The sequence below is a fragment of the Chlorocebus sabaeus genome, chromosome 25 (genome assembly GCF_047675955.1).
Source record: "Chlorocebus sabaeus isolate Y175 chromosome 25, mChlSab1.0.hap1, whole genome shotgun sequence".
Lineage (NCBI taxonomy): Eukaryota > Metazoa > Chordata > Mammalia > Primates > Cercopithecidae > Chlorocebus > Chlorocebus sabaeus.
Genome location: NC_132928.1, coordinates 13,879,503 through 13,893,313, shown reverse-complemented (window position 1 = coordinate 13,893,313; position 13,811 = coordinate 13,879,503). Strand labels below are relative to the sequence as shown.

The window sequence follows — 13,811 nt, the reverse complement described above, 5'->3', positions numbered from 1 at the left end:
GTTTGTGTGTGTGTGTGTGTGTGTGTGTTTAGGCACATAGACACCTATGTATTATACATAAGTACAAATATCCATACATATATGTGTCTGTACATATATACATATATATAGATCTTTATGACTAGGAGATGGAAAAAAACACCCTGTTTTCTCTTGCAGGCCATGGCAGAATTGATTGCTCCTTTGGGGGCAAAGTATTCTTTTGTTCTGGAAAAAAACATCTGAGTGCTTATTATGCTGTACAAATGTAGAGCAAGTTTTCATCCCTGTATTATTCATCTTTTTTTTGAAAGATGGGAAGTAAGTTAATCTGAATGCAGGTGTTTTTGAACAGTGATTTTCCAACCTTTTCCTGCTCCAACAAGCCTGAGAGAGATGACACATTCCTAGCGATGACTCCCTATCCTGGTGACGCTCAAGAGGGGACAGAACACATTCTACAGCCCTTGGAAGGCACACCCTTGAAACATTCCCAGGAGTGGTTCTTGGGCAAGCTTAATTTAGACTAAATTGTTAATATACTCCATTTTTTCTCTAAGATTACATAGCCTAGATGTTTGGAAATCTCTTTATGTTGGAATGTTGTATGTTGGTGTGATTTTTACCTCCCCCATGAGGGAAGGGGACTGCCATAGCTTCTGAAGGGAGCGTAGGTTCCATAACTAGCTTGCAGCCTCTGTGACTCCCCAGCACCCCTTGCTGCCCCTGATATTCACCTGGTAAATCTCTACCTAGTGTAAAATTTAGCTTTCCCTCTATGCTCAAGTTCTGAAATGGGTTTGTAGAAAAACACCCAAACCTTTTTACCGGTCTCACGTTAAACTTTTAACCATACATTTTAAATAGTTAAATTTTAACCATACATTACCAATTTGTAATCCTATTTTATTCCCTCATGCTTTTGCTCTGTCATTTTCCCAGGTGATTATTTCATATTTCCTCTTTTCCCCTAACTGCCAACACCCTCTTCCTTCCCTCACCGTTGATTGATTGTTGACATAACCACATAGTTCACTGAAAATAGAAGCAGTTAGAGAAGAATGCTTCCATGTTATACATTCTGACCATTGCATCCATGTGAATCTAGACTTACGTGATTTGCCTTTCCTCCTTTTGCTGTGAATGAAATATCTCTGTCCTTATTAAAGGCCACCTGAGCACTGTATCCCATACCTTCCTCCCTCCCCATGACTTCACTACTGCCGTTATTCTCATTATCTCCTACGTCACCAGTTTATCTCCCTCTACTGGTTATTTCCATTCTGTTTAAATGTACTCTAGTATTTTTCAATGACTTTACATAAAACTTCCCCATCCCACAGTCTCCACCTATTGCTCCATTTCTCTGCTTTTCTTTTCATCTAAACGGCTTTAATGAGTTGTCCTAATTTCCTCCCTTACCATTCTCTCCTCAACCAGCCATGCCAATCAGGTTTCCCATTCTAACACTTACTCTCCTTGTCAAGATCACAGTGACCTCCTCATTCCTATACTCAGGGTGGCTTCTCTGCCCTCATTTTGCTTGTGCTCTCAGCAGCATTTTGGCATATTTTCTCTTCTCTTTTTGGACACTCCACTCATGTACTTTTCCTTCTAGCCTAATTCCTTCTTATCGGTCTTTGCTGGCTCTCTTTCCTCCTCTTGATCCCCACATTTATGCCTCAGGCCTTGATCCCAGACTCGCAACAGGTTGAGTTACATTCTCTCCATAGCTGACCTCCTCTGGCACCATGGGTTTAAAGGACATCCACCTGCTAACGGATTCTGAATATTTATCCCAGCAAATAACTCTCTCAGGAGTTTTAGACTTGTACTTCACACTATCTGCTTGCCCCTTCAAACTTGTTCGTCTTCCGATCTCCGCTTCCTCATCAATAGCCCAAAGTCTAAACCCAAAAGTCATCCTAAAGCACTCCCTTTCCTTCACGTCTCTCATTCAGCTCATTAACACGTTTTGTCATCTCTATCTTTTGTATTTATCTTCAATTCACCTATAGTGCATGACTTCACAACTGCTACTCTAATTGAGCCACCTTCAATTCTACCTTGAAATCTTCAATAGTTTTCAAACTCCATTGGTCTTTATATAGTCCATTTTCCACAGGGTAGTCAGAGTGATTTTTAAAAACAAATTTGATCATGCTATTCCTTTGCTTAAAGCATTCAGTAATTTTTCATTGCACTTAGAACAAATTCTAAACTCTTTATCACAGTCTACAAGGTTGGGTACAATCTATCTCCTACCAGTCCCTCCAACCTCTTCTAATGCCATCTTTCTTTCCCCCAAATACTTTATACACACTGGCTTTTCTTCTCTTTCCTTGAATACACCAAGTTCATTCCTGGCTTCAGGCCTTGCATTTGCTGTTCATTTAGTCTGGAACATTTTGCCCCCATATCTTCACATGACTAACTGTCTTGTCATTCAGGACTCAGCTCAAATGTCAACTTGATTCAAATGATATTCCATTCTAAAATAGCCTGAGCAGGCCTAATTACATTATTCTATTTAATTTTCTTTATAGCATTCATTGCTCTCTGTAACTCCCCTGCTTATTTATTTACTAGCTTATTGTTTGCTTTTCTGTACCCCCACCATTCATATACTCTGCCACATTTATTCACATACAAACACATACACATGCACGTGCACTCACACACGGTCTGTAACATCAGGGAACTTGACGGTCTCGTTCACTCTTGAATAAGTATATGGCACTTAGTAGAAGTATTTTACCAAATATTTGCTTAATATTTGGTGAAAAGTAAATAAAGGTCCAAGGAGTCAATATTCTTATTGTCAATCATGCCAGGAAGAAGCAGATGCTGTCATGGCTCCAAATACCCACAAGGAGAAGTGCTTTGAGGGAAGGAGCTTTCTTTTCTGATGGGTGCCTTGGGGCCGTGATTTGGATTTTAAGGTCATGAATCCTAAGGCTCAAGCCTCTTGCCCCAGGGGGGAGAAGTCTGGCTTCTGTCCACATGTAGGCAGGCTGGTGGGAAGCAGCTTGCTACTGCTACTTGCAGCAGGCCTTGAAGCTAGGCAGAGAGGCAGCCCACAGAGAGGCCCACAGGATGGACCTGGGCCTGTGAGCTCTAGTTACAGTTCTTAGTTATTGCTGCACGTAATTTCCTGCTGTCATCCCTCTCTTATGGTTTTCAGGGAGGCTTTATTAAAAGTAACAGCTTAGTCTCAAAACCCTGTGATGTGGAATTAATGTGGGAGTCTTTGCCTCTTGGAGAAGGAGTGGCAAACAAAAGGGTGGTGAATCTATAGCAACTGCAGGCTGGGGGGCTCTGCAGTCCCAGCCTGCAGAAGGTAGTTTATGAGGGCCTAAGAGATGGACCAGGGCCAGGAGAGACTGGAGGTAAAGGCAGTAGCATGAACTAACAGGTATATCTGCCACCATCCTTGGGAAGGAACATCAGAGAGGTAGATGAGGGCTGGCTTTTGTGTGGCTGAAGGTTCAGATCATTAAAGTGCAGGCTATTCATGAAAATACAGTCTCCCCTGCACTCATGGGCTGGCGGAGCTTGAGATATGTATATGACATTTATAACACTGTTTCTCATGGCTACATACAGAAGTTGGAAAGTTAGCAGACACCTATGGCTTGCTTGGTGAGCTCTGTTTGAAGCATAAATTAGGCAAGTCTTAAGCAAATAACTGGATAGGATAATTCAAGAGGTTGTAAGAACATAGTCATTTAGAGTTCAGTTCCTATGTGAGTTCCTGGCTTCAAATCCCAACTCAATTACTCACAGTGTAGGCTTGGGTTGTTATTTAGCCTGCATATGCCTCATGAGGTTTAGTGGTACCCACCTAACAGGGTTGATGTGAGGATTAAATGAGATAATCCATGGAGAGCATTTAGCTCAGTGTTGGGTTCATAGGAAGCATCATACATCTGAGCTAGTTTTCTCTGATCTATGATTAAGTGCCTGGAGGAGCTATCAAGAGGAATTAAACAGGCTACGAAGGGAGTTTTCCCACAGTGACCTGATGGCATGTCAGGGCTCATCTATTTATCTGGAGAACACCAAACATAATTTCTTACGCAGGGTAGACATTACCTTAATCACACCATTGGTTCTCATAGGCTCTGACCACTGTAGTAGCAATGCCTGGCCATTCTCCTTCTGTTCTACTATAAAGTTTCTCAGTCCACTTGGGGAAGATTCTAAGGTTTGAATCAGAGTCCAGGGGCTTAAAATTTCTCCTGCATGGTTTGCAGCCACAACACCAACGAGATATGTTGTGAATGGTTCTAATCCGAACAGGTGGGCTTGATGGCTTGTTCCCTGTAAGAAAGTTAACAAGGTAAGTTTTTTTTGTTTTTTGTTTTTTGAAACTGACAATACTGCTGGAAAGTCATTCTCTGAACCTCATGGCCAAAGCACATAGGCAACAGCAGTGCAAACACTATGGCAGAGTTTTGAATTATCATTAAGAAAACGATGCATTTTTTCTTGTTCTTGTTGACACCTTGAATATATTACCCAATGTTGTACGATTTCAGACACTCAGAAAGTGGATCAGATAGGATCCTTGATTTTTCAGTGCTTGCAACCCAAAGCGTGTGATATATAAACATTAAAATAAAAAAAGAAAAAACCATGATGCTTCAGATCAGTGCTGCATCCAGCTAAAAATGGAAATCAGTGGTACCAAGTTGCATGTCAGAGACTGGGATAATTGCCTGCCAGGTTAATATTAAGGGTTTGGAGAGCTAATCTGAACACCCCTAATTTCCAAATCCCCAACACTATCTGTTTGTGCACAAGACTCTCCATCTTCTCAGTCTCCCTCTCTCATTCTCTTGGCATGTATGTATATCTTATGAATTCAATAAAACAAATAAACACAAGAAAACAATAACAAGCCAATTCAACTATACGTGTACAAACACCCTTAGAGAAGTCTATTATTATTATAGATATAAAAATATTTTCGTTTGTTAAAAGCACCATAAGTAAAACTATGAAACCTACCAAAATAATTGTTAGCTAGGCTTGGAGAATTTGGTTTTTGAACAAGGAGGAGGATGAATATAAGGTGGAGTAGTGAAAGTTATTTCTGAAAGTAGGTACCCAAGAACATCAGAAAAAATTATGTGTAAGAAAATCATCCTTAATTTGGGGAAATCCAAATATCATTTTGGATAAAATCTAAAACAAGATAACAAAATAAAACAGAATTGTTTTCCAAACAAAGCGGTTAGACAAAAACAAAACAACGTAGAAATAGGTTTTGGTGCTGTTTTCTGACATTATTGGCTATACATTTTAACTGTGTTATTTCTTGTTATGTGTTAAACATAGGCAGAGAAAATACAATTTCCCTCACATATGAAAAACTTGTAAAGTCAATTTTCCTATTTCAATAAGTCCCATTATGATATTACATGCTAACCTCTTGAAATCTTTTAATATTTAAACATTTGCTGAGCAACCAGACTCTGAAACAAATTTTACAGAAATACTAATTTCTCTTTTTTAAAATATTAAAAGTTAGATCATAAATATTTAAAAAGTTATTTCTCCACAACATTGGATTGGCCTTTTAGATAAATATAGCACAGAACTAGAGTGACCATAATGAATATTAAATCTGAAGATGCTACAAGTCCCGATTACAAACATTCTTTTCTGATAAATGATTCCTTTTCTGTGGAAATAAGGCAAACATGGACAAGATTAATAATGCAAAAAAGAATAATTCTTTGTTCAGAATATCCAGTAATAGATGCCAAAAAAGCATACGCTCCAAAGTAAATAGTAATCACCTCTAACAGATTATATATAAAAAAGGTGGGCTGCTGGGGGACATTTTTTCATAAGCTTTTGTCATAAGAAACATGAAAAGCATGTGGGCTATAAAGCAAAAACATATGTATATTGTCAATAGCTGCACCTGCTCAATTATAGTTTATTTCAGAGCTGAGAATTCCATTCAGCCCCTAGATGGCAATACTATCAAACACTTTGGTAACACGAGTACTTAATGATTAACAACTGGCATTCAGTCATCCAACACACTCCAGGCAACCATTAAAAAAATAACAAAACTGATTTCTGATTTCATTATATAATCTTTTAATAAACATTTATGGCTCAGATCCTTGAAAACAGAAGTGTGCAAAATGCCCTAGCTTCAAAACCTCGACCATCTAATATAGAAATATGGCCCATAGGTTGCAAGTTGAAGTTCATGCATGCCTGGCACGGAAAAAGTTTACGGGTATACTCCTACGAAGGGTCATTATGACAGTTATTTTGCTTAACCTGGTCTATATGTATCTTATAAAAAAAGAGAGAAAGAACCACATATTGAGATGTAAAAAAGAATTTCTGTATCATGAAATTATACCAAGGACAAGTTCTCCTATTACATTATTTATTTATTTATTATTATTATTGTTATTATTTTGGCTCTTTTGTCTAGGCTGGAGTGTAGTGGCATGATCACGGCTCGATGCGGCCTTGAACTCCTGGGTTCAAATGATTTTCCTGCCTCAGCGTCTGAAGTAGCCGTGACTACAGGCATGTATCACCATGTGGCTAATTAAAATAAATCTTCCCTACCTTCCTTTCCTTCCCTCCTTCCTTTCCTTCCTCCCTTCCTTCCTTCCTTCCTTCCTTCCTTCCTTCCTTCCTTCCTTCCTTCTTTCCTTCCTTCCTTCCTTTCTTTTTCTTTCTTTCTTCTTTCTTTCGTTCTCTCTCTTTCTTTCTTTCTTTCTCTCTCTCTCTCCCCCTCCCTCCCTTCCTCCCTATTTTCTTTTCTTTTCTTTTCATAGGGATTGGGTATTACTATGTTGCCCAAGTTGGTCTCCAACTCTCTAGCTCAAGTCATCCTTCTGCCTTGGCTGCCCAAAAATACTGGGATTACAGGTGTGAGCCATTGCATCTGGCTAATTTGTTATTCCTGAAGAGAGATATATATATATAGTACACACATATATATACACACATATATACACACATACACACATAACAAATATAGACTACTTAAATAGATCTAAATAATAGACATAGTTTTTGTCAATGTTTAGTAAAAGCTATATTAAAAAATGAGGAAAACATAAAAATGGCAAGACAATCCTTGCCAATTTATTCTTTGACATTTTTGGAAATAATTTACATTATTCTCTCCTGAATGAATTTCCAACATCAAAGGTCACAATTTAGAATCCTGCTGCAAAATTTGGATGCAGTTCACTCTGTGGATTGGGTTGGCTCTCATTTACGTACTCAGTTGGTTGTTATTGTTCTTAAATTCAGGATATTTGCTTGAGCACTGTGGATCTTAGATGTTTTGGATTCAGTTCCTTCCTTTGGAGATGTAGCATTCTGTCTCACTGACTAGGAAATATCATCACTAAAGACGATTTTCCTCCTCTTCACTCCTTTGCTTCACCTTTCTTCCATTCCTTCCTTTCTCTTTCCTCTTATTCACCCTTTCCATCTTCTTTCATTCCTTTTCCTCTATAGAGATTATCTTAATTCAATACTCTTACTTCTTCCCCTTCATTGCCATTATTTTGCTCTTTCCTTCCTTTCACTCTTCCTAATGATTTATTTGAGCTACATTTTTTTGTTGTCCCTGACGTCTGGCCTGCCACCTTGCACTTGCTTCCATTTTGTCTTTGTTCATTCTATGTCCATATCCATATTGTACATAATTCTACAAACTCATCAACTACTTTTGTTAGGTAGCAGATGAAGAAGATGACGCAACAATTTTACTAGGAATAATCCATTCTTTGCAATCTAATGTCTTCAATGGGATTCAGCCTCTTTTTTTCTTCTTTAACTTTATATGCATGAAGGTCAGAGTCTGGATACAAATCAGTGCCTCATTTTATGAGACATATAGACAAGACTCTCTGGAATACTCTGTCAGTTGATGTTCTGCTGGCAATTTGAACTATATTTTAACCTCTCGACTCAGCTCCTGGGGACATATGAAACTACTTGTAGTCTTCAGCCATCTGACAATTTTACACCATCTCCTCTGATTATTTTTGACGACTTGAAGTGCCCCAAAGGTGGCCATGGGGTCAATAGGTTTATGTAGGTTGAAAATGATCAAAAATTACCATTGATCTGTAGCTGTCAATAAAAGACTGTGAGGGGATACTCCCTGCGCAAATGTTTAAACTGCATAAAGCTTCCCAACTTAGTCATCTTTGAGTCTATTGATCTGATGATCCAGCAATTTCCAGAGCTTTCCTTCTGGTCTTTGTGGTGCATTTTCACTAAGTTCCCTTACCGTAGCCCTTAGGAATCTTTTTACCCTGCTCCCACTAATGAACTAAAACAATGATGTATAGGCACTGTGTGTTCATCAACAGAGTATTATGTGTGCATATTATATTTTGGAAAGGGTTAATCTTCCTGGTCACCATCAACTTCATTCTAAGCCAGTGGGATTTCTTCTGCCTTTGTCTTTCATTTATGATTCTCCTTATCCTGGGCTCCTTATCCTGAAATGGATGAGTTTTGGCTTCTGCATCCCAACCAAGTCATGGGGTTCCCTTGCCTCCTTAGTTATCATGAATACCAAGAACCAGGGAATAAGTCATATCAAAAATTCACCTTTTTGCACAAAGAGAACTTCAGAGGAATCTAGATTTAAGTATATTAACCTTTGTATTCTTAAGTTGAACTGCCCAGATCCTTTATCATAAATTGTATTTTACCTGTCTTAATGATAAGGAATGATTGTACCTGAGACCTAGAGTTTCTGATTTAGATTACAAGTAACATGTGAGAAGCAGTTCAAGCTCCCATTAACTGTTATCTAAAAGTCATGACTTTGGATAGAGTATATCCAGGCAATTGGATGACTTTTACGTGTTGTAGCGCTGACAAATCAACACGCAATATTTTTCTAGATTTCTGAAAGCCAGATAATTTGAGGCATGGATTCTGCAGGACTATTTTTCCTCTCCATTTATAAAGTTAACCTTCAAGTTCCCCAAAAGTTGATCAACATATTTATATCTAATACTATTTTGCAAAATTCAAATCAGTTTCTTTTCTTTCTTTCTTTTTTTTTTTTTTTTTTTTGAGATGAAGTTTCACTCTTGTAGCCCAGGGCTGGAATGCAAGGAATACAATGGCGCAATTTCAGCTCACTGCAACCTCCGCCTCCTGGGTTCAAGCGATTCTCATGCTTCAGTCTCCCGAGTAGCTGGGATGACAGGTGCCTGCCACCATGCCCAGCTAATTTTTGTTTTAGTAGAGATGGGGTTTCGCCATCTTAGCTAGACTGGTCTTGAACTTTGGATTTCAGTGATCCACCCACCATGGCCTCCCAAAGTCCTGGGGCCTCCCAAAGTCCATGGCCTCCCAAAGTCCAGGCATGAGTCACAGCCACTGGCCATCAAATCAGTCTTGATACAGAAATTACTTTTTTTTTTTTTTTTTTTAACCAAGCATTAGGCAAATATCAAACTTGAATACTTATCCATGGTTCACTAGGCATGAGACTTCCAAGTCTGTAAAATATAAACATTGTCAGAATATTTTCATGAATTTTACCTGCACACTTCCTTTACCAGTGCCATCTTCACCTAAATATATCTAAGGCTGTGAGACAAAAAAAGCATTTATTTTGACAGCCCTCACATATATGCAGAGTTGCTCTGGAATCAAAGATCAACTCACAATACAAGAAAGGTAGAACAAAATACCCTTTAGGACCATGGCCTATCGTTTAGTGTTCAGGCCTGTTGTTTTAGTGTGTATGTGTAAGGCGGCATCACCAAGTGGGATGACACGTCTGCCAAAATGCTCAGTGCAAACATTTAGCATTGTTTCTCAGCAGCTGGTTTACTTCTTTAAACATTTTTGAGCATCTTTTATGCAAAAGACTCTATAAAATTGCAATGGAAGATACAAGATGGGTAATACAGACTCTTGACTCTGAGGAACTTATAAACTTATACAGAGCAAATCAATAATGTATATACATACACACAATTCAGTGTGGCAGTGCTATAATGAGTGCCAGACAAATACTAAGGAGATACTTGTAATGCAGAAGAAAGGGGGTGAGGACTTGGGGAAGACTTAATTGAGATGTGGCACTTGATCCAGACCAGGAAAGATGTAAAGTTTGAGTAGATGAAAATAAATGAAGAATTAGAAGAAGAAACAGAAGAAAGTTCTGGAGATACTTGGGTGGCAGTTCAACATAGCAGAAGTGTAATGGTTGCAGGGGAATAGTGGGGATTGTGGCTGTAAAGGGGATTGTGATAAGATTGAAGAGGGCTGTGAATGTCACCCTAAAGTTTCTGAACTGCATTTGTTAGGAAACAATAAGTAACATTAGGCAAAACATTGAAGAACTAATTATGTGTGAAGAGCTCAACAATGCAATTTGAAGGAATAATGGAAGAACTTTTAAATTTCACCCTTTCGTGGTATAAGATCATGGTCAGTGACTAATGAAATAATAAATCTGCCAGGAATTAATTAATTAACTCACTTAATTATTATTCAGCCAATAAGTATAGATTGCCATTTGCACAAGGTAATAGGAAAATATTTTCTTAGAAAAAAGATCTAAAATTTTCTTTGTGGAATGTTAGCTCTATTTCAAAATTTGTAATTATCCTTTAGACACAAGGATTTTTCTTTTGATTTCAATTGAGGCAGGGAGCATAACAACTGAATGGCATTAAAACCAATTTTCCTGTTTTCTGTCCTGACCCACTATCAGAACCACGCGTTCCTAAAGTGTGTTTTCTCTTGATACTGGGGACATGTTTGAGTGGAACCCTCTACACCCTTGTCCCAGCCCCTTGTACATGTCAAACAGTGATGAGGCAGCTGGAAATGTTAAGGATACTATTGACAACTGGGTAACAATGAGGCCAACTCAAATGTACTCATAAGTGTTAAAGCATTCGTAGCTCTGGGTTCTAGCTACTAGCTAATGCTGTCGCCTAATGGATTAGGCAGGGGCCAATTGTTATAACAATTGTAAATTTCAAACTTAAAATGTTCAGCTTGGAGGATTCACGTATTAACACTGGGATCACTTTAATGCTTTTACTCCAACGACTCTCTACACTCGGAAAAGAAGAATGATATGTGAAAAGGGAGAAGGATTTTATTTTTTCTCTCTCTCTCTTTAGAATACATCTTTCATTTTGTAACAGAGGGGTCAGTTCAAAAAGAAGACTCAATTCACAGACATTTTCTTTATAGACAAATTGGCTGTATCAATTTAAACTATAAAGCAAAAACTAGAGTTATTGCAAAATGAACAATGATGCTTCAGTTACCATAAAAATACTGGGCGGAAAATGGTTTTAAAACGCTTCATTTTTCAAAGGAGAAGAGGAAAAAAATTAAATTTGTGATAATTAAATTTTAAAGTGGCAAATCAGTCACACTAAATATTAAAAAGCAGTACTTCTGATCTATCAAAATTAAAAATGTGCATACACTGTGACCCAGCAATTTCACTCTGATAAGCTATTCTATGGAAATAGTAGCAAAACTGTACTAAAACTCATATAAAAATTTTCATTTGGGCCATAGCTTTATATTTATTTAAGTCTTGATTAAACACACATGTATTGAGAACTTCTTATACGCTAGGCATGCTCCTAATCTCTGAGGATACAATAGAAAGCAAGGGAGGCAAAGTCATTACCTTCCTGAGTTTTACATTATAAAGGAGGACAAATGGGCAATACATAAACAGAGAGAGAGAGAGATATCAAGACAGAGAGAGAGAATTGGAGATTGTGGTAAATTATGAAGGGAATAGGTAGAGTGGTGCACTAATTAGTGTTTGGGCTTAGGTGGTGGGGAAGAGTGAATGAAATTCTTGATTTAACAAGGGCAGGTAAGAAAGGTCCTTGAGGAAGTTACATTTAGGCAAGAGAGCAGAAAAACACCAGCTGTGTGAAGGATCAGGGGAGAAATTTTTGGGCAAGAGCAAGAGCAGAAGAGAAACTCTAAGATGGGAACAGACTTGGTGTTTTTGTTGACAGAAAGGAGCTAGTGTGACCAAGCCAGGTGGGGGAGAAGAGAATGGCCCAGGAGAAGGTCAAAGAGATGAGCAGGAGCTAGATGGTATAAATCCTGGAGGCCAAGGTAAAGAGTTCAAGTCTGATTCCCATTTCAGTGGAAAACTATCGAAGGCCCGTAAGCAAGGGTGTGACACAATTTAGGTTTTAAATAAATAATTCTGACTGATGTGTGAAGAATATATGGAGGCCATTGCATTTGTCTACTCGGGCTGCTATATAGCAAAGAACCACAGACTGAGTTACCTTAAACACAGAAGTTCATTTTCTTGCAATTCTTGAGGTTAGAAGTCTAAGATCAAAGTGCCTTCACGGTTGGCTTCTGGTGAGGCCTGTCTTCTGGCTTATAGACAGCTGTCTTCTGGATGTGTTCCCATGTCATGTTTGTGTGCATGCAGAGAGATATCGCTAATGTTTCTTCTTCTTATAAGAACATTGACCCTATAGGATGAAGGTCCCACCTTTATGACCTCACTTAAGCTTAATTACCTTCCTAAAGGCCCTGTCTCCAAATACAGTCACCCTGGGGGTTAGGGCTCCAATGTACGCATTTTGGGAGGAACACAATGCAGTTCAAAGGTCAAGAGAGGGAGGGGAGACATTCAAAGGCTTTTGCTGAAGGCCAGGAAGGGGTAATAGTGGCTTGGACTAGGGTGGTAATGGTAGACATAGAATTAAGGGGATGGATTTATATTTTGAAAGTAGAGCCAATAGAATTATGATGGATTGGATGTAGAAGGCAAGGGAAAGAGGAATGAAGGACGACTCTCAGGTTTTTTTTCTGGAGAGAAAGGGTAGGTGATGGTACCATTTAATGAGATGTAGAAGTCTGAGCACTAACAGATTTGGAGAGGGAAGGAAAAACTTTGGCCTTGTTAAGTTCAAGATATCAAGTTGACAGACCAATGAATCTATAGTTTTGGGAAGAGACTGAATTAGGAATACACATTTGAGGGTCCTTGGACATGTCTCCCAAAATCCAGTCTTATATCCAATTGCCTTATTAACCTCTTCATTTGGATGTCTAATACATCTCAAACTTAACAAGTCTCCATATGATCTCTTGATTTTCCCTTTTTTGAAGTTTGTATTATGTCAAATTGGTTAAGGTGAAAATCCATATCTCAGAATTCCTTCTGTGGGAGACATGCCCTAAGGCAACCCCTGCAATGAATCATGCCCTTGGGTGATTCTCCCTCCCACTGAGTGCAGTCAAGGCCTATGCCTTGTTGCTAACTAATAGAAAATGGCAAAGCTCTGGGATGTCACTGCCATAAATATGGCAGACACCATCTAAGCAGACTGAAAGTGAAATCCTCCATCTTGTCTTTAAGAAGTAAGCTGCCATGCTGTGAGAGGACCTGTGAAGGACCCCTGTGAAGGGGACCTGGGTGGTCTCTAGGACATGAGAGCCAACAGCCAACAGGAAGCCAGGGCCTCCCTCCAATTCCCACACAAGGGAAATGAACTCTGCTAACAACTTGAATGTGCTTGGAAGTAAATGTTTCTCCATTCAAACCTCCAGATGAGAACACAGCCCAACAGACACCCTAATTGTAGCCTCATGAGACCTTGAACAAAAGGCCTGGACTCTTGACAAAGGGGAACTGTGAGATAACAAGTAGAAATTGTTTTTAAGCTACTAAGTTTGTAGTACTTTGTTATATATAGCAGTAAGTAATATATCTTCTCTATCTGGTTCTGGATTAAAGATAAATTTATGTACAATTTGTAGAATGAAAGTAAATCAGTGGCCGTTAC

The 13,811-nt window shown here is 38.7% G+C and overlaps 1 protein-coding gene across 1 annotated transcript in view; it reads right to left on the bottom strand.

Annotated features, from left to right (window-relative positions):
• Positions 1-13,811, bottom strand: part of USH2A (usherin) — a 785,943-nt gene that overhangs the window by 49,286 nt on the left and 722,846 nt on the right. Inside the window, exon 61 of the mRNA XM_007988447.3 lies at positions 4,075-4,302. Within this exon, the coding sequence (XP_007986638.3) occupies positions 4,075-4,302 (228 nt within the window). The remainder of the gene's footprint in view (positions 1-4,074; positions 4,303-13,811) is intronic.